At 38.8% G+C, this 27,664-nt stretch overlaps 1 protein-coding gene across 1 annotated transcript in view; it reads right to left on the bottom strand.

The window, feature by feature from the left end:
- Nucleotides 1–27,664, bottom strand: part of LOC122740012 (N(4)-(Beta-N-acetylglucosaminyl)-L-asparaginase-like) — a 61,034-nt gene that overhangs the window by 31,059 nt on the left and 2,311 nt on the right. Inside the window, exon 2 of the mRNA XM_043981782.1 lies at nt 3,808–3,946. Within this exon, the coding sequence (XP_043837717.1) occupies nt 3,808–3,946 (139 nt within the window). The remainder of the gene's footprint in view (nt 1–3,807; nt 3,947–27,664) is intronic.

Raw genomic sequence — 27,664 nt, 5'->3', positions numbered from 1 at the left:
TAAATCAAATCAACACAATTGATATTCTTTCACCCTAAACATAGGCAAAAGGGCAAATGCTGAGAAATATATTGGAAAATATGGTTCAAGACAAATGAACCAAGCTTAAGGCTTATGGACTATTGAGGAGCCTTATGCTTTATGGTAGTGTTTTGAAGTTTTTGAAGGGCTGTAATTCAGAAGAGAGATTATACTTATTCTATGTAGCCCTTCCCCCTCCCTATTGTAAGGTTAAGGTTACAAGAGATCTTGGCAGAAATTTGGGGGAGGGAGGGAGAGAGAGAGAGAGAGAGAGAGAGAGAGAGAGAGAGAGAGAGAGAGAGAGAGAGAGAGAGAGCGCTACAAATACAGATTTGGAAGTTATCTGTCTAGAGGTAAGGTGTTTGGAGTTGTGGGAGCTGACTGTCCAGAGGAGACAGTTTTAGAGAAAGAAAAGAATCCAGTCATGGAACTCCTTTCCTCAGGTTTAATGGGCAGGAAAAAGAAGAGCTGGTAAAGGAGATTCAGGCAAAAGGAGAGTCAAAATAAAACAATGCCAGGAGAGCCAAGGGAAGAAAGAGTTTCAAAGAGGTGGCTAATAGTTATTATAGACATGGAGACTCAATACTGATAAAAGGCCATTAGATCTGAAGACTATAAGTCATTAGTGATCCCCTAGGAATCTATTTCATTAGAGTAATGAGAAGGGAAACCCTAGTAGGGGTATGGGAAGAGAGTAAGCAGCAAGGATGGACCAATAATTAAAGACATTTGGCTAAGAAAAAACAGGGAGAAATAGCTAGTGCAGGAAGTCGTAAGAGGAACTTTTTTCAAGATTGAGGACATTTAGGCTTGATAGGTGACAATGAGAAAACCAATGTAAAAGGAGAGATGAAAAATGTTGAAAAGAAAAGGTTTAGGGGCAGCTGAGTGGCGCAGTGGATAGAGCACTGGCCCTAGAGTCAGGAGTACCTGAGTTCAAATCCGGCCTCAGACACTTAACACTTACTAGCTGTGTGACCCTGGGCAAGTCACTTAACCCCAATTGCCTCACTAAAAAAAAAAAAAAAATTAAAAAAAAAAAAGAAAGAAAAGAAAAGGTTTAGTTGAAAGGGTCAGAACCTTTAAGAGGCAGGACAGTATAGGGTCAAAAGCACATGCCTCACTAGTAAGCTATCACTTATCAGTATTAGTGTGCATACTCATGTAGGTGGATATAGGTATTAGTTTATGTATATGTTATATATAAATATATGAAAAAAGTCATATTTGTTAATAATCATGTGAATATGTGAATTTTGATTATATGTATTAAAACATTTTGTATGTGACCATTTCCTTCCTTTAGACATAGTGAAATGAACCTTCATAGTAAATACTAACAAGCACTAACTAATGTGTTTACATTAACAAAATTCATTACATGACCAACAAAGATCAGCAGCAACAGACAGGAAGAGAAATTCCATTTAAAATGACTCTAGACAATATAAAATATTTGGGAGTCTACCTGTGCAAGGCAAACCCAGGAACTATATGAACATAGTTACGAAATACTTTTCACACAAATAAAACCAGATCTAAACAAATAGAAAAAAATCAATTGCTCATGGGTAGGCTGAGCTAATATAATAAAAAGGACAATTCTACCTAAATTAATTTACTTATTCAGTGCCATACCAATTAAACTACCAACAAATTATTTCACAGAGCTAGAAAAAATAATAACAAAATTAATCTGAAAGAACAAAAGGTCAAGAATATCAAGGGAATTAATGAAAAAAATTGCAAAGGAAGGTGGCCTAGTCATACCAGATCTAAAATTATATTATAAAGTGGCAACTATCAAAACTATTTGGCACTGGCTAAGAAATAAAGTGGTGGATCAGTGGAATAGGTTAGGTACATAAAACATAGGAGTCAATGAATATAGCAATTTCCTGTTTGATAAACCCAAAGACTCAAGCCTTTGGGATAAAAACTCACTATTTGACAAAAACTGCTGGGAAAACTGGAAAATAGTATGGCAGAAACTAGGCACAGACCAACATCTTACACTATATACCAAAACAGTCAAAATGGGTACATGATCTAGACACTAAGGAAGATACCACAGGCAAATTAGAAAAGCAAGGAATAGTTTACTTGTCAGATCTATGGAGAGGGCAACAATCTTTGACCAAAGATGAGATAAGAGAACATTATGAAATGCAATATGGATCATTTTGATTACATTAAATTAAAAAGCTTTTGCACAAACAAAACTTATGCAACCAAGATTAGAAGGAAAGCAGAAAGCTGGTAAATAATTTTTACAGTCAGTGTTTTGATAAAGGCCTCATATCTAAAATACATGGAGAAATGAATCAAATATATAAGAATACAAGTCATTCCCCAGTTGAGAAACGGTCAAAGGATATGAACAGGCAGTTTTCAGATGAAGACATTAAAGCTATCTACAGCCATATGAAAAAATGTTCTCAATCACTACTGATTAGAGAAATGCAAATTAAAAACTACTCTGAGTACCACTTCACACTTAACCAATTGGCTAATATGACAAAAAAGGAAAATGATAAATGTTGGAAAAGATTTGGGAAAATTGGAACACTAATGCATTGCTGCTGGAGTTATGAACTGATCCAACTATTTTGGAGAGCAATTTGGAACCATGACCAAAAGGCTATAAAATTGTGCATACCCTTTGATCCAGCAATACCACTACTAGGTTTATATCCCAAAGATATCATAAAAAAAGATAAAAGGACCTACATGTACAAAAATATTTATAGCTGCTCTTTTGGTGGTGGAAAAGAATTGGAAATTGAGGGGATGCCCATCAATTGGGGAATGGATAAATAAGTTGTGGTATGTGAATGTAATGGAATACTATTGTGCTATAAGAAATGATGAGCAGGCAGACTTCAGAAAAACCTGGAAAGACTTACATGAACTAATGCTGAGTGAAATGAGCAGAACCAAGAGAACATTTTACACAGTAATGACAACATGGTGTGATGATCATCTGTGATAGACTTAGCTCTTCTCCACAATATAATGCCAAAAGCCTCATGATGGAAAATGCTCTCCCCATCCAGAAAAAGAACTATGGAATCTGAATGCAGATTGAAGCATTCTATTTTCATTTTTGTTGTTGCTGTTTTTTAAAAAAATTCTTCTTTCTTATTTTTTCCCTTTTGTTCTGATTCTTCTCTCACAACATGACATTGAATTCACAATTCACAATGAATGTTGAAAACTATCTTTTTATCATAAAAGTATTTTATTACTTTCCAGTTACATGGAAAGATGGTTTTCAACATTTGTTTTCATAAGATTTTTAGTTCCAAATTTTTCTCCCTCCTTCCCTTCCCTCTCCTCCTCCCCAAGACAGAAAGCAATCTGATATAGGTTATATATGTACAATCACATGAAACATATTTCTGCATTAGTCATGTTGTGAAAGAAGAATCAGAACAAAAGGGGAAAACCTCAAAAAAGAAAAAACTACAACAAAAACAAAAGTAGAAACAGTATGGTTCAATCTGCATTCAGAATCCACATTCTTTTTTTCTGGATATGGAGAACATTTTCCATCATGAGTCCTTTGGAATTGTCTTGGGTCATTGCACTGCTGAGAAGAGCCAAATCTATCACAGTTGATCATCATACACTGTTGCAGTTACTGTGTACAATGCTCTCCTGGTTCTGCTCACTTCACTCAGCATCAGGCCACTTAAGTCTTTCCAGATTTGAAAACTATCTTTATGTGTAATTGGAAAACAATAAAATACTATTAAGAGGAAAAAACCAAAATTCATCACATACCCATGTAAGGCTGCCACTGCTCCAAATCGACCAGGGGTACCTTCCATGATAGCTGCATCACACTGGACCAGACCATCTCTATTTGGGTAGCCTCCTCGTCCAACTATGTATTGCCCAGTTTCCTCACTGTTCTCAATTTCTAGACATAATTAAAAGCACAATAGACCATAATTAACCTCTAATTTTAGTATGTGTTATATATGCTGGTTTGGGAAGCAAATATCCATCTGAAAGGTTACTGCTACACCACAACAATATAGTGGTTACTAATTACCCACTAAAACATTTTTTGATTCTCTCACATTTCCAAACTTCAATGGATCTCTAATCTCATCAAAATGGTTATATCCTCTGTCATTAGGCACTGTAGCATATCTATGTCTTCTCATTTACCTGGAATGCTGGAGATCTTCCTCTAGTTTTTGTGTTGTTTTTTTTTTAAAAGACATGCTAAGGCTAGCAATGTAGCTATACTTCTGTATTTCCCCATCCTTGCTATATGAAAGGCTTACATCTTTTTTTCTGATTATACATTTCCTGGATGATGGCCCTCTATATCAGTTTTTATATATATATACAGGTCATCACTGTAAATATGCAGTCTTTTCTGTATGAATCTCTCCACTGCCCTTTATAGTTGCCCTCCACAATGTTGATTCTTTGGAGACTTGTAGTGTTATTCACAACCACTTGACATCACTGGAAGAAAATTTGTGTTAAAAAGGTGGGGTTCTGTGCCAGGTAATTAAAAGAAGTATAATTTCCCAAATGTAATCTAGTCTGCTCTCTTCCTCCTATTCAAGTCTGGGCCCAATTCACAATCCATTTGTCATGCATATCCCAATAAGCTGGCATTTCAACTCCATGTCATAGCCCCCCCCCCCCCCCCAAATAGAATTTTTCATGCATTTAGTTTTTCCTCTCTGGAAGAGGCCACTTTCTTTTGAGTAGCCACTCAAAATCAGTTTCAATAAGGAGACCCTGCAGTGTTGTGGCTTATTGAAATTAACACATTATCATCCCTATAGAGAAACATGAATCTTTCTCAATCACCTTTTCTTTGGATAGCAATATCATCTATGATTGTGCATCTCCCATTCTTTTGGTACGTTCCCTTCCCCAAAACAGACTAATAAAATGATTCTTTAATGCTTTCAACATTGTCATCTCCAATTTGAATTTCAATAGCATGTACCTGGCTTTCTCTAGATGATCTTCCTGTCTTTGTATTTTCTGGTGCTATTTCTACTTCCTCAAATACCACATAGAGGACTAAGGTTCTAGGCTCCACATGTGGTAGTTTCACTTTCACTAATGGTGAAAAGAGATTATGGGACTGTGTATTTTAGAGATGGACGGGGCCTTAAAGGTCACTGAATCCAACCCCTCTCCTTTTATAGAGGAGGAATCTGAGGTCCACAGAGTCTAAGTTACTTGCCCAGGGTCATTTAGCCAGTAAGTGTCTGATGGAAGATTCAAACCCATGTTCTTTTAACTCCAAGTTTAGCACTCCATCCAGTCCATCACATTCCTCATTACAGAATTACAGACAAATGTTTTCTAATTTCTGTTTATTTGTTGTCCTTCTGCCAGCTCCGTGTTTAAATGTCTTTGGGATGATGTAGCTCAGCTGGGGCTCATGCTTAGCTTTCCATAGACTGACTTTTACCTTCACTGCTTTTCAAAGTTTTATGAAGTGATACTTGTAATCTTCCTACCATTCTCCTGGTGTATATGGGGTGTTCAAGGACTAGCACCTCTGATGTGAAGGTTTGCTGAGTCTGCCTGGCACTCAACTCTCACCTGTGACTCCCGTAAGTCATAGCATGAGCAGTGGCCACATCTTGGCAAACTATATCTTGGCAGATGGGCTAAACCAGGTTGAGGGTAACCAACAGGCCTCAAACGCACTGGTGGGGATGTGTGTGACCCCAAGCCTGTGAAGACTTCCTCCAGTGAAACAGGGGTGGATGAGAACAATTTGTTCCAATGGCCATGAAGGTGGCTGAAGCAAAGCTTGGAGAGGCTTTGAAGACACCAAGGTTATCCACTGCATCCCAGGCCATTGCCCATCATCCTGACATTTGTCTTGCCACTGGACTTTGATGATTCTGGAAGAGAGATCAGGCTGAGGACTTTGTGAAACTCTGCCTCACTTAAATCTAATTCATGCACCAGTCAAGACATCACCCTGTGATGTCACAGGTCCTCTTCAAAAATAAAGGACAAAAAAAAAGAATAAACAAGATCTTCTATGGTATTTTTTAATTAGATTTTATTTTTCAATTATCAAATATTTATTTTTTTCTCTCTCCTACCTCTGCCCTTGGAAAACAAGAAAACAAAAATAGAATGCTTATAACAAAAGAGCATAGTCAAGCAAAATGAATTTTCATATTGTCCATGTCTAAAAATGTGTAGCTAATTCTGTATATTAGTCCATCATCTCTGTCAAAAGATGAGTAGCATCCTTTATCACCAGTCCTTTGGAATGATGGCTAATTATTACATTGATAAAGAGTTCTTAAGTCTTTTCTTCTCTATAGTATTTTATGAATTAGTCTGAATGCTAAACTAGTGTACACCTTAACTGTTCTCTCTCTCTCTGCTAGACTATACTGAATGTTTGCTGGTTTCTTGGCTCTTTTGACCTCCTGATGATGATGGTTGCTTTACATAAGTTAAAGTTCTGTAGGAAATGGTGATAATCAAGATTGACGTCATTGACTTTTTCTATTTTTCCTATCAGTAGCTTGTTTGATGAGGCCAGGTTGCAATGGCTGCATTTATATCCAATTTTAATCATTATCTTTTCTTCAAATTTGAGGAGCAGTACAGCACAGTGGATAGAGTATTGGACTTGGAGTAAAAAAGACTTGAGTTCAAATGCCACTTCTAATATTTACTAGCCAGTACACAGCACAGTGCCTGGCACATAGGAGGTACTTAAAAAATATTTATTGACTGACCCAGCTTTGTGATCAAAGGCAAGTCATTTAGCATCTTTTCTCATCTTTAAACTTTGGATAAGAACTGTAATACCTATATTTCATAAACTTACTATGAAACTAAAATGATAAAACATATAAACTGCTTTGTAAACCTTAGGAGCACCAGATAAATGTCAACTATTATGGCTATTGTCATCTGACACTGATTTTGACCATCAGCCTATGGTCTGATTGATTACACACTGACAGCTGAGTCTGATATTACTCCTACATCCTAAACCAGCGGTGTCTTGCCTCTTAAGATGGGGTTAATGTTATTTTTGTGGTGATGTTGTTTGATGCTTTCCATAATCAGCACCTTCTGGCTTTCTTCTTGAAGAAAGTTTTCATGATTATAGGTTTGACCAGTCCTTGCCCTCTTTCTTTTCTCATTTTCCATAATATTTTTCCTATTCTTCCCTGAGTCACCAACTTCCAAAGTATTCGTTGACTTGTTTTGGAACATGGTATGATTTTCTAGGCAAGAAAAAAATACTGTAGTTGAATAGGAAAGACAAACTCCCCTATAAAATAAAACATTTATAGCAGTACTTTTTGTAGTAGCAACTAACTGAAAACAAAGTAAATGCCTATCAGGTGGGAAATCGTTAAAACCAATGGTGATTCATGAGTATGCTAAAACAGTACTGCACCATAAAAAATTGTGAATGTAGACAATACAGGGAAGCTGGGGAAGATTTATATGAATTGATAAACAGTGAACCAAGGAGGACTAGGAAAACAATACACAAAATGACCAGAATAGTGTAAATGGAAAGAGTTACCAGCACCAAAAATCAAAACTGCACACTTCGTAATTATCATGATTGATGATCTTGACCTTGAAGAAATATGAGAATGAACTTCCCTCCCTTCTTTGCAGGAGGGGAGAGGAACTAGGCATGCAGAACACTGCATATATTTGATCAATATGCTGACTTGTTTTGCTGAACTAGTTTCTTCCCGCTTTTTTTTATTCTTTGTTAAAAGGGATAGCTCCCTGGATGAGAAAGGTAAAGGATAGATTGGGAAATGAAGGAGATTAAGAAAAAAATAGGAACAAAAGTTAATCTAAATAAGAAAAAACCTTGATGCTCTTTCTTTCTTTCTTTTTTTTTTTTTGTGGGGCAATGGGGGTTAAGTGACTTGCCCAGGGTCACACAGCTAGTAAGTGTCAAGTGTCTGAGGCCGAATTTGAACTCAGGTACTCCTGAATCCAGGGCCAGTGCTTTATCCACTGCGCCACCCAGCTGCCCCCAATGCTCTTTCTATAGATCAATCCATTTTTCTCTCCTTTCTCTCACTCCAAATTTATCAAATGGGGAGCCTATCATGCATATTCATTTCATTTCCTCACCATCCCTTCCTTCTTTCACCTTCTGCTGTCTATTCTCCATCCTTGTCGTTCTAGTGAAATTTCACTCAAAATGTATGAGTTATCTCCTTGACAAATCATGGGGGTTTGTGGAATCTTGAATTCTCTTCGATTTCTTTGAGATATAATTCGCACTACTCACAATCCTTCTCCTTTTCACAAACCACCCTGAAGGTTCCCTAAAAACACTCTTGTGTTTTTATTTTCCTGATCTGAAATGCCTTCTCCATTCTCCACCTGGCTAAACTTTCCTAAGTTTCAAAGTTTAGCTCATGCTCCTTCTCCAAGAAACATTTTCAACCTATTTAAAGCCATAGTGGGACAGCTAGGTGGCGCAGTGGAGAGAGCACTGGCCCTGGATTCAGGAGGACCTGAGTTCAAATGTGGCCTCAGACACTTAACACTACTAGCTGTGTGACCCTGGGCAAGTCACTTAACCCCAATTGCCTCACCAAAAAGAAAACAAAGTAAAGCCATAGTGACTTCTTCCTTTTCTAAACTAACAACCTTCACTGCCTCTAATGCTCATTTGGAAATCACATAATGCCCTATGAATATTTTATATTATTGTCTTTTTTTCTATTAAAATCATCTTGAGGGGGCAGCTAGATGACGCAGTGTTAAAGCACCAGCCCTGGATTCAGGAGTACCTGGGTTTGGATCCGGCCTCAGACACTTGACACTTACTAGGTGTGTGACCCTGGGCAAGTCACTTAACCCCCATTGCCTGAAAAAAAAATTAAATTAAAAAAAAATCGTCTTGGGTTTATTTATCACTAGTCTACAAAGTCCTTGAGGCTATAATTTAGGTTCAGAGTCTTAGGAAGGATTGCAAAGGTCACAAATGCTACATCAAACATGCACTTCCCCAATTCCCCAAGGGATTCCTGGTAGCCCTTGAAGTACTCATGGTACCTTGCACATAGTAGGCCTTCAGTAACTATGTTGTTGATTGAAACTTTCCTCTCTAGGCTTGTTATTATTGTTGAGTAGCTTCAGTTGCATCCTACCCTTTGTGATCCCATTTGGGCTTTTCTTGGCAAAGATACTGGAGTGGTTTGCCATTGCCTTCTCCAGCTCATTTTGGAGATGAGGAAACTGAAGCAAACAAGGACATGCCCCAGGGTCACACAACTAGTAAGTGTCTGAGGCCAGATTTGAACTTAGGAAGAAGAGTCTTCCTGATTCCAAGACTGGTACTCTATCCACTGTCCCATCTAGCTGTTTTTTTTTTTTTAATGTATGAGGTATTTTATTTTTTCTATTACATGTAAAGATAGTTCTCAACTTTTGTTTATACAAGCTTTACAATTTCAGATTTTTCTCCTTCCCTCCCCCCTCCCCTAGACAGCAGGTAATCTGATATAGGTTATATCTATGTATCTCTATACATATACATATAGATATAGATATATACACACACACACACACACATATATATATACACATAATAACATTAATCCTATTTCTGCATTAATCCTGTTACAAGAGAAAAAATCAGAGCAGTGATGCAAAACCTCAAAATAGAAAAAAATAACAACAGCACCCAAAACAAAAGAAATAGTATGGTTCAATCAGCATCTATACTCCACAGTTCTTTCTTTTTTTTCTTGGATTTGGAGATCCTCTTCTATCACGAGTTCCCTGGAACTCTTCTGTACCATTGCATTGGTGAGAAGAATATAGTCCATCACAGTAGGTCAACACTCAATGTTGATGATACTGTGTACAATGTTCTTCTGGTTCTGCTCATCTCACTCATCATCAGCTCACGTAAGACCCTCCAGGTTTCTCTGAACTCCTCCTGCTCATCGTTTCTTACAGCACAATAGTATTCCATTGTATTCATATACCACAACTTGTCCAGCCATTCCCCAATTGATGGGCACCCCCTCAACTTCCAATTCCTTGCTACCATGTAAAGAGCAGCTACAAATATCTTTGTACATGTGGGTCCCCCTCCCCCTTCCATTAGCTGTTTTCTTTTTTAGGATACTCCACTTTATATGTCTCTGAGTTCCCCTTTATTTCCACAAGTTTTTTCTTCTTCTTTTGTCCATCAACTATGGTCATTCCCAAAGGCTCAATTTTGGCTATATGAAGGAAACATTAAAAAATATAACTCAAAATTAAAAAAATATAATACAGGGGCAGCTAGGTGGCGCAGTGGATAGAGCACCGGCATTCAGGAGGACCTGAGTTCAAATCCAGTCTCTTAACACTTACTAGCTGTGTGACCCTGGGCAAGTCACTTAACCCCAACTGCCTCACAAAAAAAAAAGAAAAAAAATATAATACAACTCAAAATAATTAGTAATGTCTATCTTCTGAAAAAGCTGATGCGATGATAGGTTGCATTAAGATAAGTATTATGGGGGCAGCTAGGTGGCACAGTGGATAGAGTACTGACCCTGAATTCAGGAAGACCTGAGTTCAAATCTGGCCTCAGACACCTGATACTTACTAGCTGTGTGACCCTGGGCAAGTTGCTTAACCCCAACTGCCTCACAAAAAAAATAAAGAGAGAGAGAGAGAAAGAAGTATTATGGCCAAACGATGGGAGATAACAACCTTTCTGGGCAGACCATGTTTAAAATTTTGTGTTCAGTTTGGGATACTTCATTTGTGGAGGTGGAGGTTGGGTCACTGACATACTGGAATATGCCCAGAGGAGAATGACCAGATATGATGGGTCTAGAAATTATGTCAATACAGAGAATGGGGTTCTGTAGCTCAGAAAAGGGAAGAATAAAAGGGAACAAAAATTAAAAAAACAAACAAACCTATTTGAAGGGTGTTATATGAGAGAGGAAGTAGTTATCCTCTGCTGCTCTTAAGTGCAGAACCAGAACAAAAGGAAAGGCATAGCAATATTTCCTTATGAGGTGGTAAATCCCCTTCTTCATTGGACATATTAAACAAGAAGCTAACATGAAAGGCTAAAAAAAAAACTTGTTACATAAATATTAAAAATTTAAAGTCATTTCACAAATTGGGTTTACATTAATCAGAGTAAAAATAACACTAGATCTGAGCACCAGTAGGCAAGTCATTTTGATTAATTTCAACTAGAATTTTAGGGCTTGGAGAAAAAGAATACCATCTTTTTATTAAGTCTGCTGCCCAATGTTTACTTGGTTTATCATAATTCCTTTTAGGCCCCAACTGGCTAATGCATTTATATTGTTGGCTACTCCCTTGCTAAAACATGCTTATAGCTCCATAATTACTAAGTGTGTAACAAAGTAAACTTTAAAGCAGTACAAAATTGTCTCTGTAAATACTCCCTAGTAAATTATTTTTCTTTAAGTTAAAGTCTTGATATATGTATTCATCATAGCTTCTCTCCTGACCTACATGATCTTTAAAATGAAATTAATAAGGAAGTTTAGTTTGAAAATAATCTTAAATCTAATAAACAGCAATCATTTATTCATAAGAAAAATCAATCAAATCTGAACAAAACCATCAGTTGTCCCAGTAGCCATACTTTATGTTCCAGGATGAAATCTTTTTTGGTGAGGCAGTTGTGGGGTTAAGTAACTTGCCTAGCGTGACACAGCTAGTAAGTGTCAAGGGTCTGAGGCCAGATTTGAACTGAGGTACTCCTGAATCCAAGGCCAGTGTTCTTTCCATTGCACCACCTAGCTGCCCCCCAGGATGAAATCTTAACCACATGTTTAGAAGAAAACTTAAATTCATGAGACTATATGAAAAGTAAGATTTTAATTTTATAAAAACTGTGCATTTATTTTTTCAATATGAAATTGTCTTTCATTGAGCCTGGTAAATTTAACCTAGAGAAGTTAAATTCAGTTGATTTACAGAAATGTGGTTTCTACCCTACTGGGAATCATGTTTCTGTGTCTTGGTTATTAAGGGTAAAAAATGAAAATGGAGATGAATTCTTCTTGATGCTTCAGATTTTAATTAGCCCCTCTAGCCAAGAGATTTCATGAGCTCTGCCATTCTCTTAGGATGTACAATTACAAAATCAGTCATTCAGTGAGTATTTATTTACTAAATGCCTACCACATGCCGGCCACTGTGCTAAGTGGGGGGGATATAAGTAGGAAAAAACAAAACAATTCCTATTTATAAAGAGCTTACTTCCTAATGGGGTAAACAAGGTCATACAGAAATAGAAATAGAAATAAATATATATGTGTACTATATGCATATATATGTGTACTATATGCATATATTAAACCCATATATATGTGTACTATATGCATATATTAAACCCAAATAGACGATGAACAAATATACATACACACAGGTAGTTAAGTACGAGGTAGTTACTAACAGTTGGCAGTATCTCTGAGAAAGTCTTCATGCAGAAGACAGTGCTTGAGTTTGATCTCACTGTCAGGAGGTAGAAGTAAGGAGGGAGTACAGTCCTAAGCATGGGAGATAGTTGGAGAGTACTGTGAGTGAGGAATAGAAAGAATAGTTTGGCTGGATGCAGAGTGTGGGAGGGGAAGGAATGTCCAAAAGGGTTGGAAAGAGAGGCTGGGAACAGACTGTGTAGAGTTTTAAAAGCTAAAGAGAGGTTTTTTTTTTTAATTCTAGAGACAATAGGAAACCACTGGAATTTATTTAGTACATGAATGATATAGTCATAACTGTACTTAAGGAAAATTACTTTGGCAGCTGGAGGTTGGTCAGGAGTGGGGAGAAACAAAATGCAGGGAAATCTATTAAAAGTTGTTGTAATGATCTAGACAAGAGATGATGAGGGTCTGAACTAAGGCAACAGCTGTATAAGTGGAGAGAGTGGGATGTGAAAGGCAAAATCAGCAAGATTTGGCAATGATTGGCTGTGTGGGCTAAGGAAGAGTGAGAAGTTTAAGATTATGTTAAGGTTACAAACCTAGGAAACAGGAAGGATGCTGGTGCTTTCTACAGAAATAGGGAAGTTCAGAAGAGAGCTTGGGGGAAAATAAAATGAGTTCAGTTTTGGACATGATGAATTTAAGATTGTCTTTGATACATCCAGTCTTAAATGTCCAATAGGAAAATGGGGATGTGGGACTAAAGCTCAAGGGAGAGACTAGCTGGAATATAGATTTGGGAGTTCTCTGAGAGTTAAATTCATGGGAGCTGATGAGGTTACCAAGAAACAGAATGTAGTGGGAGAAGACAAGACAGCCCAGGACAAAACCTTGTGGAATACCCACAGTCAGGGTCCGTGATATGGATTAAGAACTAGCAAAGGAGACTAAGGAGTAGTCTGACAGGGAGGAAATGCACCAGGAGAGAGTGGTGTTATGAAAACCTAGAAAGGAAAGAGTATCCAGAAGACTATGGTCAGACAAGTGTAAAGTGCAGCACATAAGCCAAGAAGGAGAAAGACGAAAAAAAGACCACCAATCAGACAATGAAGAGATCACTGATAATTTTAGAGAAGGCTAGTTTCCACTAAGTAATGAGACAAGAATTGCAAGGGGATGAGAAGTAAGAGAAGAGGAAATAGAGGGAGAGAGATTTCTTGGAATCTGGCTGAGGAGATATTGGATGATAGCTAATGGGATTTGGGTGGTGTATTTAGTGAAGGTTTTTTAAGTCTGAGAGAGACATGGACATGTTTGAAGGCAGGAAAGAACCAGTTAAAGGTAAGATTGAAGATTTACGAGGGAGGATTGTGGATGTGATATGCTGGAGAAGAGAGTAAGGGGATGGGATGCACATGTAGGGAGGTTAGTCTTGGTGAGGAGAGAGGTCATCTCTTTGCCAGATACTAAGGGAAAGGAAGAGGGAATGGGGGATGATGTGGAGTTTTAAAATGAGAAGGGAAGAGAGAGGTTACTTCAGAGAAGAAGGAGTTCATGCCAAATGGTCCCAATTTATCAGTATAATAGGAGGCAAAATCTGTGCCTGAGGGTAGGAAAGGGAGATGTGAAAGGCTTGAGGAAAGAAGAGAAGGTTTGGAATAGCTTCTACGGCAAGTGAGATAGGGCATCAATTAGGGAGGAATAAAAGGATTGCCTTTTTACAGTGAGGGCCCACTTGATATTGGGTAAAGTTGTAATGTACCCAATCAACATGGTTGTGAGACTTCATTTGTGTTCAGCATCTCCTGAGTAAAGAGGAAGTAGATGATGGGAATAAATAATCCAGAGCTGAGGTCTGCCAAGAGAAGAGTGGTGATGGGACAAGTGTGCATGGGATTCATCAGCAGATGACCATGTAGAACTGGTATGGCTCAATATTGGGTTGAGGTTGGAGAGGAAGTAAATCAGAGAAGTGTTAATGGCCTGAGAAAGTACTGAGAGATGGAGGCTTTGGAAGTCTTGGTGAAGAACAGGTTTAGGAGGGGTGGAACGACAGGGGATTATGGATGGATAGAGAAATATCAAGAGTTTCTAGTTTGGAAAATGGAACAATTATGGGTAATGGTAAAATCTAATGTATGATCATTCCTTTGTGTGGCTAACATGGAGTGAAGAAGTAGGTCACTAGATTTATTGAAGCTAAAGAAACAGGAAGGTTAGGGAGTTTGATGGAGCTTCTAATTGGATATTAAAGTCCCTACTGTAAGGGGAAGAGAGGAAGATAGTGAGCCAGGTACTGAACTCCTTGAGAAAGGCGAATGACCTGGGTGTTGGTATATATAGTTACCATAATTCAGAGATCAGTTGTAAAAGTTGATCAAATTGACCTGTCACTCTGGTGGTTTTTTTGGGTTGCCCCACCGAAAAAAAAAAAAAAAAAAAGAAGATAGTTTACCTAGATTTTAGGAAAGCACTTCACAAAGTCTCTCATGTTATTTTTGTATAAAAAATGGAGACATATGACTTAGAAAATACGTATGATTAGATGGATTTGGGAGTGGTCTATTCCTATAGTTTCTAGTATTTTTAAAAGAAAAGGATATTACATTTTGGCAGAAGCTTTTTTCTGCCTCTATTGGTATAGCCATATGATTTTTGTTCTTTTTAACATAGTCTATTATATTTATAGTTTTCATAATAATGAACCAAAGTGAATTTTATATGTTGCTTTAGCCTCAGTAGTCAATAACTTTCTCCATTTTCACTCTTCCTGATTTAGGGATCAAAACCACATTTGTATCATGGAAGGAATTTGGTAGGCTTCTTTCTTTTGCTATTTTTGCAAACAGTTTATATAATACTAGAATTAATTGTCCTCTGAATGTTTGATAGGATTCATTTGTCTATCCATCTGCTCCCTGAGTTTTTTGGGGAAAGAGTTCATTTATGGCTTGTTGAATTTGTTTCCTAAGATTGGGTTATCTAAATTAAATTCTTTATTTCTTATTCTATTAATTTGGGCATTTTTTTATTCTTGCAAATATTCATTCCTTTCACTTGAGTTGTTGGTCTTATGTACATAGAGCTGGGCAAAATAGTTTTTAATCATTTCATTTGTTGTGAACAGTGCATTCTTAATCACTACTCTGAGAAGCCTATCTCCTTTATTCTTCTGATTCAATCCAATTTAACATGCATGCATAGAGTACCTGTTATGTACAAGGCACTGGGAACACAGTAACAAAATGAGAAATGGTTCTTTACCTCAGGGAGCTTGTATTCTACCGGGGAAATACAAATATAAATGATTATAGGACCACAGATTTAAAGCATCACTTAACCTCTCTGGGCCTGCTTCCTCATTTATGAAATAAGAAGGCTGGACTAATAAATCTCCGATTCTCTGATCCCATGACCTTATTAAGTACATATATGATTATGAGGAGGTGAGCACTAACATCTAAGCAGATCTAGAAAAGCTTCCTATAGTAGATAGCACATGAGTTGAGTCTTCAAGGAACCTAGGTATTCCTATGGATGGAGATAAGGGATGAGTACATTCCAGCTATGGAGTCCAGGTTTGTGTAGAGTTATGGCGGGAGGCGACAGTGCCAAATTTGGGAAATAATAAGTACACAATTTTGGCTGAACCATGCATGAAAGGGAGCAACGTGCAATGAGTGTGAAAAGGTAGACTACAGCTAGACTGTGAAGGGCTATAAATGCCAAACCTAGGAATTTGTATGCAATCTTAAAGGAGAAAGGTGATGCTTTAGACCAAGGAGGTGAGATGGCTAGACTTATGCTTTAGGAAGATTATTTTGGTAGCTGTATGGAGGACAGATTGTAAGAAGGAATCCTATTAGAAAAAATCCAGGTAAGCCTGACAAAGAAAAGGACCCACATGTACAAAAAAATATAGCAGCTCTTTTTGTGGTGGCAAAGAATTGGAAACTGAGGGGATGCCCATCAATTGGGGAATGGCTGAACAAGTTGTAGCATATGAATATAATGAAATAATATTGTGCTATAAGAAAAGATGAGCAGGCCGACAAATCTGAAGGAAAACCTGGACATACGTTGACTGATGCTGAGTGAAGTGAGCAGCCAGAAGAACACTGTACACAGTAACAGCAATATTGTGTGATGATCAGCTTGATACTTAGCTCTTCTCAGCTATACAATGATCCAAGACAATTAATGCTCTACATATCCAGAAAAGGAACTGTGGAATTTGAATGCATTTCAAAGCATACCGTTTTCACCTTTTTTTTTTTCTTGATGTTTTTCCCTTTTGCTTGGATTCTTCTTTCACAACATGACTAATGTGGAAATATGTCTAACATGATTGTACCTATATAACCTATATTAGATTGGTTGCTGTCTTGGTGGGGATGGGGGTGGGGAGGAGAAAAATTTGGAACCCCAAATCATATAAAAATTAATGCTGACAACTATTTTTTTTTTTAGTGAGGCAATTGGGGTTAAGTGACTTGCCCAGGGTCACACAGCTAGTAAGTGTTAAGTGTCCGAGGCCGGATTTGAACTCAGGTACTCCTGACTCCAGGGCCGGTGCTCCATCCACTGCGCCACCTAGCTGCCCCACTGACAACTATTTTTACTTGTAACTGGAAAAAAATACCATTAAGATTTAAAAAAAAAAAAAAAACCCAAAATCCTTTGTTCAACATTCAAATCCCTTCATAACCCGCCCCCAGCCCCAACCCCCAACCCCTTTCCAGTCTTCTTGCACCTAGACCTCTTCTTCCCCCTCCCCCACCCCCCCTTCCTCTTTGGTTCTTGTTCCTTGAACAAGATATTCTGTCTTCTCACTCCAGACATTTTCACTGGCTGTCCCCCATGTCTGGAATGCTGCCCCTCTTCTTCTGTGCTTCCTGGCCTTCCTGACCTCCTTCGGTTATAATCCCACCTCCTACAGGAAGCTCTTCCTAATCCCTTTTAATTTTGGTGCCTCCCAGAGGTTATTTCCTATATATTCTGTACATAGTTTGCGTGTACATAGTTATTCTCATGTTGTGTTTCCCACTAGATTGTAAGCTCCGTGAAGGCAGGGAAGGTCTTTTGCCTCTCTTTGTATCCCCATCACTTAGCACAGTGCCTGCACATCGTAGGTGCTTAATAAATGTTTACTGACTGACAGATATAGGATCGCTAATTGAACAAAATGTAATTTTAGAAGAGCAATGAAATGGGATGGTCTGTAATTATGATGTCCAATCTTGGTCTTCAGAAGAAGTAAGGTATAGCTCCCACTTTTCAATGGAGATAAGGGGTATGCAATGTTTGAGCCAGATACCAAGTCAAATGGATTTGCTTAACTGTTAGGTTAAGGGAAAGCTTACAACAAGGGGAGGATTATAAGAGTTATATTCAGAAACATCTGTAGTGTCAGAGATCTAGTATGAAAGGAAATTTAACAAAAGATTGCAAGTTCCAGAGGGGACTGGAGAGATCAGAGGAGAACAGCGATGGGGAAGGGGACGGCTAAACTCCACAGGCATAAGGCCCTGGGGAGGGTAATGGGGTAAAGTTGTTATTGATTAAGCAGATACCAGTTCCAAATAACAGGTATTAGAAAAGAGAAAATTAAGAATCTGCTACCTTGTGAGAGGGGGAGTACCAAGTGAAATAAGCCCAAATTAAAACGTGAGTGTGCTAATGTTAGCTTCCAAGTGGGGCTTCATCAGTGAATTGCCACTGAATTTAGACGTTTCTACCAAACCATAATGTCTCCCCTTCACAACTTCTTTGGGTCTGAATTTTTTCATCTGTAAAATGAAATGGTTGGTTTGGAATTATGCAAGGAGAGTACATAAAATATCTATATCAACTGAGTGAGAATTACTACTGCTGGGTATATGGCCCAAGGAGGTCAAAGACAATGGAAAAAGGTCTTATAGGCTGAGAAAAGGCCATTGGATTTAGCAATTATGGAATCCTTGATGGTGTCCAACGTAATGTAAGCTCTTTGAAGGCAAGGACTGTTCCATCTTTAACCTTGTATCCTCAGTGACTAGCATTGTATCTGGCACATAGTAGGTTTTTAGTAAGTGCTTATTGACTGATTAGGGAAAAAAAGGTTTCATATTCACATCAAAATAGTCATAGTAGACCTTTTGTGGTTGCAAAAAAGCCCCCCAAACTTGAAACTAGGTGGAAGCCTATCTATTAGGGAATATATAATATGGGAAATTAGGTGGTTCAGTGGATAAAGTACCAGACTTGGAGTCAGGAAGATTCATGTTCCTGAGTTCAAATGTGACCCCAGGAAAGTTACTTCACTCTATTTGCCTCAGTTTCCTCATCTGTAAAATGAGCTGGAGAAGGAAATGGCAAACCATTCTAGTATCTTTGCCAATACCCCAAATGGGGTCATAAAGAGTCAGACATGACAGAAAATGACTAAACACAAACAGAAATACATATTATTTATAAGTAGCGAGGCACCCTGTGGGAAAGCCAGGAAGCATCATGTACCATCACTACCATCTTGACTTCCATCTCTTCTTAAACTTGAATGAACATAGATCAAGATTCAGAACCCAAGACCTTTGGGAACTGAAGTGCCCTACAGCCTAGGCCTTGAAGCCATCATTCTTAAGCACTTCTGTGGGTTCTGCAGTGAGATTGAGAAAAGAAGATTATTATCCCCAAAGTTCTTACCACTGTCAAACAGCTTAACATCAGCCATGGATATGATTTTATGAGTGGAATCAACATTAAAGATATGTTATGACCTGCTTCACTGATGCATGCTAAGGACCATGAGACTTTCCCACTCCTAGCAGCTACATGTCTTTATTGACCTCATTAGAATATGAGTTCCCTGAAAACTCAGATTGTTTCCATTTTTCTATCTGTATACCTAGTGCCTGGGCACATACTAAGCACTTAATAAATACCTTTTCATTCAATCATTTGTATTGCAGCATATGAATATAATGAAATGTTATTGCACTGTAAGAATAGATGAAAATAAGCAGTCTAGAGAAATTTAGGAAAATTTGTATGAACTAAAGAATCAAGAGAATGCAATGACCTTAATAATATAAAGGAAAACCACATTTAAAAAATCAAAATTCCCATTAATCATCCTTGATTTCTCTCTTTCAACAGCAAGGTGTTGGAGGGAGGGGCTGAAATTCTATCAATAGAGGATGATGCATGTATACACTGTCAGCCATGACTAATGGGTGAGTTTGTTTTACTTAGCTGTTTCTCTTTGTTCAAGAGAGGGTTGGGGGTGGGGTGGGGTGGGGATGGTTATTATGAAATGACAGTGATAAAAAATAACAAATACATCAACAAAATCTTTAAAAAATAAAATAAATTGAGATGGAGCTTAATTTTTAAAATTATTTCATGATATTATTTTAGCATTGGAAGAAAGTTAATAGCTACTGAATTCCTTGGCTGTCTATACCCTAATCTGGAAGCCAGGAATAGGTGATTAGTTGGAACAAGAGTGGGCTAAAGGTTTTCATCAAGGAATTCTATCGTAATATCTCTGCTGGATTTAGAAAAACCAGAACAGAGACGAAAAAGAAGCATGCTCAGGTACTTTAGATGCTCTTCCTCGAGAATAAACACAGGAGGCTAGGCCTGCCATTTGTCTGATGAGGTCTTCTTTCTTTGCATAAGCTCCTTGTTGTTTATCTAAAGCTACTGAAAAGCTCATGTTGTTCCAGACCTCACTGCTGGCTGCCCGGGCTGTCTTAAACGCCCCTCTCTGTCATCCTTCATTAGAGATCTAAATTTGCTTCTGCCCCCACACGCTTTGTGTTCCCTTTTTCTATTGCAAATTATCAGCATCCAATTTTGAGTCTCAGAGCTCAGAGCAGAGAAAATGTGACTTAGGTAAAAAACAGATGAATCTGGGTGAAATTTCTTTTCACTCCTATTTGTATCTTCTGAATGATTCTTTTTTGTTTGTTTGTTTGTTTTTGTTTTTTGTTTTTTAGTGAGGCAATTGGGGTTAAGTGACTTGCCCAGGGTCACACAGCTAGTAAGTGTCAAGTGTCTGAGGCCAGATTTGAACTCAGGTCCTCCTGACTCCAGGGCCGGTGCTCTATCCACTGCGCCACCTAGCTGCCCCTGAATGATTCTTAAAATGGGAATCTAGATGACTGTTCTGACCCTTTCCCATCCTTAGTCAGAGGATCACAGGTTTAGAGCTGGAAAGGACCTTAGATGCCATCCGGTCCAACTCCATTTTAGGGATGAGGAAGCTGGGTGACGGGAAACCAAGAGAAGCTGAGTAACTTGTCCAAGGTCACAGCCAGCATGTGGCAAAGGTATGATTTTAATTCAGGCACTTGGCCTACAAAACCCTCATTCTTTCCACTGCACCACCTGGGCCCGTAAGTAACCGGTCAATGGAGACAGATAACAGAAAGTCAAAAGCTTGGTCTCTGCTGTTGTCAGGTAGATGTGAAACATTCTGGAGCACTCAAGCTCAAACATTACTAGAATGAGTTAAATATTTTACCTCAAAAGTGACTGCTAAAAATGTAACTCTGTGCTATTTTGGATATGGGTCAGACTGATGTACTGTACACTGTACTTCCTGGTGTGGATTCCCACCCTTTAATAATCTTTACCAAAATGACACAGATCCATTATGTGAGTGCTAACAAAACCTTATCTGTGAGAAGAGTCATTGAGCCCATCAGTGAAATGTATAGCAAAGTGACTATAAAAAATAATGAAGGGGCGGCTAGGTGGTGCAGTGGATAAAGCACCGGCCCTGGATTCAGGAGGACCTGAGTTCAAATCCGGCCTCAGACACTTGACACTTACTAGCTGTGTGACCCTGGGCAAGTCGCGTAACTCCAATTGCATTACCAAAAAAAAAAAAAAAAAAAGAAAGCATGGTGGGGGCAGCTAGGTGGCACAGTGGATAAAGCACTGGGCCCTGGATTCAAGAGGACCTGAGTTCAAATTAGGCCTCAGACACTTGACACTTAACTAGCTGTGTGACCCTGAGCAAATCACAACTCTCATTGCCCTGCAAAAGAAAAAAAGAGAGAGAGAGAGCATGATAACAGTAAGAACCTGGCTAAGAAAGTAGATTATATTTATATCCCCCTAATTCCTGTCTTCTAAAGATTTCTAAAGAGTTTGATAAAAATCAGTTGACAATCTTATAAATGAAAGTAGAAGACAGAAGGAAGTTACAGCAAAATGGAAAGAAGGCTGACAGATTGTTTTGGGGTTTTGTTTTTGTTTTGTTTTTTTTTACAAGGCAATTAGGGTTAAGTGACTTGCCAAGGGTCACACAGCTAGTAAGTGTTAAGTGTCTGAGGCAGGATTTGAACTCAGGTCCTCCTGAATCTAGGGCCAGTGCTCTATCCAGACAGATTGTTTTTGGAAAGACGAATGTGTGCAGAATTGGTTTCATTATGCATCCGATGGCAGCAAGAACATAAATTCATGGAACATTTGGTCATTTCTCATGGCAAACCTAGATCTGGAATAATCTGGTCTCTGGAGAAGACCAGAACTCTCATGATCATTTGGTTTCTGTATTCCCATCACCCAACACAGTGCCTTGCACATACTAGGTGCTTAATAAATGCTCATTGATCAACTTTATTCCTACCTTCCTTCAGAGTTCAGCTCAGAGATCACCTGCAAAAAGGGCCTTTCCTGAGTCCCCTAGCTGCCCCTCCCTGTCCATGCTCAAAAAAGTAAATAGTCCCTCCTCTCAAGGAGTTTACATTCTATTTAAGAAAATACAGGTATATTTTTAAGTATTGATGAGAACACACCCATTTGAATATTGACATTAATTCATTAATCTTTATAACATCTTGTTATACTGTGACTCGTTATCATCTCTGATTTATGAATGTAAAAACTAAGGTATATTAACCTTTACCAAGTCCCCAAGTGATAAGGTTGATTCAAATCAACTTACATTTTTTTTCATTTCACTTAAATAGGTATTGTCTTCAAAAAGAATGCTGTGTATTTGAGAACTATACAGGGAGGCTGACGGAAAAGAGCATCATTATCCAAACCAAAATGTTAACTCAGAATTTGGGAAAGCACAGACTCTTAAATTGCAGTAGATAGACTCCTGGGCCTGGAGTCAGGAAGGCTGAGTTCAATTCTGGCCTCAAACTCTCATTGGTTGTGGGACCCTGGGTAAATCACTTAACTAGTTTGCCTCAGTTTCCTCCTCCGTAAAATGGGAATAATAATAAGCACCTACCTCCCAGGATTGTGGGGAAGATCACATGAGATATGTAGAAAGTGTTTGGCACAGTGCCTGGCACATAGTAAATGATATATAAACACTAGCTATTATTAAAATTCACAATACTCTTGAGTGTTAGGGGAAGACTGACTCTAGAACCCTGTTAGTTCAGGTTTGATTTGGGGACAAAAACGAGACACTCATAAGTCACTGAAGAGTTAACAAAAATGTTACTTTGCCCTCACATTTCAACAATATGCAACAAGGAATGTAGGCATTTATCTTCTATACTTGGCCCTGCCTCATCTCCACCTGGAAATACATCTGGTCAGCAGGATGATGTATTATGACTTGTGTGATCTTCAGAAAACCACCAAGTTGGAGGGATCTCACTCCAAATGGGAGGGACTTTTTATGTCCTCAGGTGACCAGGAAGCTGCACTGAGGGAGGCCAGTCAAGTCCCAGGGGCAGTTTTTGTTGCTTTTAAGGGAGAACTACTCATCACTGTTGTGTACTGACTGCTGGAGGAGAGGGGCACCCTGGGGCATCACACCAGCAGGTCTGATCACACCAGGTTCATTGTTTTATCTATTAAAAATACTCCCAAATGTATTTCACAGCTCTGCATCCACTAGCAAGAATGGAACATGATTTTATATTGGTTTAAACAGAAGACTATCAGCTATTGATCTCTGAAGACCAACTAAAAGTATACTGTTCCTTCCAAGTCAAGTACCCTAGTTTCTGAAATGATTTAAGCAATCTAGTTCTGATAATATAATTCTGCAAGTCATTTCACCCAACTGCATCAACCCATTAGGCTTCAGCTCCTAGTTGCTTTGAAAATCAGGAAATCATGATCCCATTAATATTAACCTATATGAGAACTAAAGAGAATGCTATTCTCTTCTCTGGCATTGCTGCCGCCCTGGTGTAGGCCCTTCCCACCTCACATCTGGACTACTGTAATAGCCTATTGGTGGGTCTGCCCACTCCAGTCCCTTCTTCACTCAGCGACCACAGTGCTTTTTCTAAAACATAGGTTTGATCATGTCACCCCCACTCAATATAAACTCAAAGGGCCATCACCTCCAGGAGCAAATACAGAATGCTTTTTTTAGCATTCCTAGCGCTTCATAACCCAGCCCCCTCCTCCCATCCAGTCTTCCTACACCTCACTCCCCTACACATACTACACAGCTTCCTGGCTGTTCCGCAAACAAGACAGGCCATCTCTTGGCTCTGGGCACACTCTCTGGCTGTCCTTCATTCCTGGAATCTCTCTCCCCTCCATCTCTGCCTACTGGCTTCCTAGCTTCCTTTAAGTCCCAACTAAAATCCCATCTTCTACAGATCTTCCCTAGCCCCTCTTAATTCTAGTGCCTTCCCCCTGTTAACTATTTCCTAGTTATCCTGTATACAGCTTTGTATATTTGTTTGCATGTTGTCTTCCCCATTAGATTGTAAGCTCCCTGAGGACAGGGTCCGTCTGTTGCCTCTTTTGTATCCCCAGCACAGCACGGTGCCAGGCACATAGAAGGTGTTTAATGTTTACTGAATGAAACCTTTTCATTCTGTAATATGATATGTCTGTGTGGTCAGAAAGCAACTATAGAAGTTTACACAAAGAATCTAAAAACAACATCGGGTTAAAAGAAACCACATAACATTTTAGTAAGAGCAGCCTTTATTTTCTCTCCTTAGCCTAGCCCCCAAACCAGACCTCCTCCAACCCTTTTGGGTTCACCTTCTTTTGTATGTGAAGTAAGTGTCTATATGTACTTTTTATAGCCCTGATGGCTTCAAGGTAAGTTTTGCATTAGTGAAAGCATACATCCAAATAAAGCATGTAGGTTGTCTGCTTATGCCATCAAAATGTAACCGAAAAACTCCCTTAAAATAACACAAAAGTTGTGTTAAGTTAATCCAGTTTAACTGGAAAATGAAATAACTCACATATTAACTACAATGGATTAACATTAATGTTATATCCCTAATATTAAGCATTATCCAATGATATGGGTAAACATCATAAAGAAGGGCTAAGATGCATGAAGATAAGATGGAGAAGTTTTTTTGTTTTTCTTTTTTTCCAATAGTTATAAATTTTTATGGATCTAGAAACTTTTTGGAACCTTTATAAATTTAATTAATCCACTGCACTGAGTTGATAGTACATATATCTAGGACAGGTACTTCCTATGGAGGGCGAGATGGGACATCCTCACTGCACAAAAGAAAAAGAACAGGCTGATTGCATTTGGGAAACTGGGTAATATTGTTAAACACACCAAGTCACTCCCTACTACCAAAACACATCTTTTTTATATGAGTGTCCTACTTTTGATGCTGTATGTTCAAGAATCTTGGGATATCATGATTTCCAACGAATCAAAATTGCAGGTGACTCATAAAGGACAAAGTAAAGATACATGGTGTGTACAAGTAAATTGTTGGCCCATATGTAAGAGGTGGTGATAGAATTCAGGAAATGTATGATCAGAAAAGAATGCTGAAGGGGCAGCTAGGTGGCGCAGTGGATAGAGCACCAGCCCTGGATTCAAGAGGACCTGAGTTCAAATCCAACCTCAGACACTTGACACTTACTAGCTGTGTGACCCTGGGCAAGTCACTAAACCCCAATTGCCTCAACAACAACAAAAAAAGAATGCTGATCAGACTTGTAGCGAGAGTACAGGATAAGAGTTTGACAGCTTTGGTGGTGCTGTGAACCACTAACTGTAAAAGGACCTTGAGCAGGAGTTCTTAATCTGGGGTTGTGTTTCAAAAGAACTGGTTTCCTTTATAACTCTAAGTATTTTATTTTATGTATTTAAAACTATTATTCTGAAAAGGAGTCCATACCTTCTTCAAATGGCTACAGGGGTCACAGGACACAGAAAAAGGTTAAGATCCTCTGGCCTTGAAGCACTCTTCCATTATGTTAGCTAGATCCTGATAGAAGATCAATGAAAGGACATGGGCAAGAACGCTTGTTCTTGTTGTTTGTCCTTCATTCCCGAAGAGGACCATGACATTATGGTCATGTCATGACTTGCACTAAATTGGATTTTTTTAAGTGAGGGAAGGCTGTGCAAGGTCACCAACCTCATTCTCTCCTCCAAAACCATCTGGGTCCAGTGGCAAGATATAGATCAGGATGACTGGAGATAGCCCTGGATGTTTAAGGCAATTGGGGTTAAGTGACTTGCCCAGGATCATACAGCTAGTAAGTGTTTGAGGTAAGATTTGAACTCAGGTCCTCCCAACTTCAGGGCCAGTGTTCTATCCACTGTACCTCCTGGCTGCCCCAATAGTAAGAATGATAAGGGAGAGGTATAGATCTCCACTGAAGGAAGGAATAACCGCATTGATGAAGAATCTATATTCCCATTTTCCTAGCACCTGTAAAGAGAGGTGGCATGAATAGTTTCTATAGTGGCTTAACTGCAACATGACACTTCCCTTTTTAGAGCTGGAGAACACCTCAGAGGCCATTTAATCCAACCTGTGTATTTTACAGTTGAAGTACCTGAGATCCAAAGACATTAAATGACTTGTCTAAGAGGATGTGGCTAGTACAGAGCAGAGCCAGGAGTTAAGCCTATGTTCTTTGACTCTAAATCGAACTCTCTTCCCACTGAGTCACACTGCCTGTCTTTTAATCTGGGAAGCTCATGGTACATGTTACTACATCCTGAATGTAGTCTGTGCAAAGCAGCCTTGTTTTGAACATGATGATACAAACTCTTGAGATATTTTAAGTCCTAGTTCTACTTTTATTGCTGTTACACATATTTTCCTTAAACTTTCTGAAGTAGAAATACACTGATCTTGGGTATCTAAAATAGCTTGACAGGGTCTCCAGACTTTCAAGCAGACTGGTGTCATTACCCAAACAAATAAGTTACAAGAGGTCAGGGACTTTGTTTTGTCTAAACTCCTAGGCCTAGCCCAAGGGCTTCGGTTTTCACAATCATCTCAATCTAGTGTTCTCAAAAACATTAGTTGACAATGTTTAGTCCATGCAACTTCATAAAGAGGAAAGATCCCAAGGCCCACTAGAGTTTAGAGACTAATTCTGAGTCTCATAAATGTCACCTGCAGAAAAAGTAGTAACCCCTGTTTCCTAAGATTCCACTATAAGGTATAATGGATATCATTAGTACTTTAAAGTTTCAGGGTAGGCTCTCTCATTTCTTGGGAATTCACTGAATGCTGAAATATTTTGGTTCAAATTACATGACTTGCTTGGACATGTCTTACTCATAGGTAATGTTAACAGAGTACATTGGTACAGAAAGTCTCCTAAGGATCAGGCTAAGATGGAAAAACCCAGCCCAGTGGAGCAGATAGGTGCTGGATCTGCCAGCAGAAGGCCTGGATCCAAGTCCCAGCACCATCACTTCACGTCTGCCTGATTCTGGACGGGGTTCTACTCATTGCCCTGAGCCTGGTTCTTCATCTGTAAATCTGAGGGTTGGATTAGACAACTTCTAAAGTTCCTTCTAGCTCTAAAAGTACAACCTTAATCTTAATGAATTCCTTTGAACAGATGTACAATTGGGAAAACAGGCTCATCCGCAGGCACAGGGCTCATAGCTGTGCCGCACACACACAGTAGTAAAGACACCTGCTTGGTTCAAAGCCCTCTTAAAGCTAACCAGCTCGTCTACACTTACTATCTGTGTGACCCTGGGAAAGTCACTTCGCCCTCATTGTCCTACCAAAAACAAGAACAAAAACAACTTTGAAAGACTTGAGAGATATGTCCAACTACGACTTCTGAAGATGGATGACAAAGTGTGGTTTTCATGGCAGAGAGGGGATAGACTCGAGGTACAGAGGGACATGGCCTTGTTTCACTTGCCTATGCTTCTACAGATGAAACCTTTCCTGATCCACTCTACATACTAGGGTTCTCCGTCCCAAACTACTCTGCATCTGTTCTCTTTACTTTCTCACTTTCTCACTTTCTCTCTTTTTCTCTCTCCA

Source organism: Dromiciops gliroides, chromosome 2 (assembly GCF_019393635.1).
Source record: "Dromiciops gliroides isolate mDroGli1 chromosome 2, mDroGli1.pri, whole genome shotgun sequence".
NCBI classification, from domain to species: Eukaryota; Metazoa; Chordata; class Mammalia; order Microbiotheria; family Microbiotheriidae; genus Dromiciops; species Dromiciops gliroides.
This window is presented reverse-complemented; position numbering and strand designations above follow the sequence as displayed.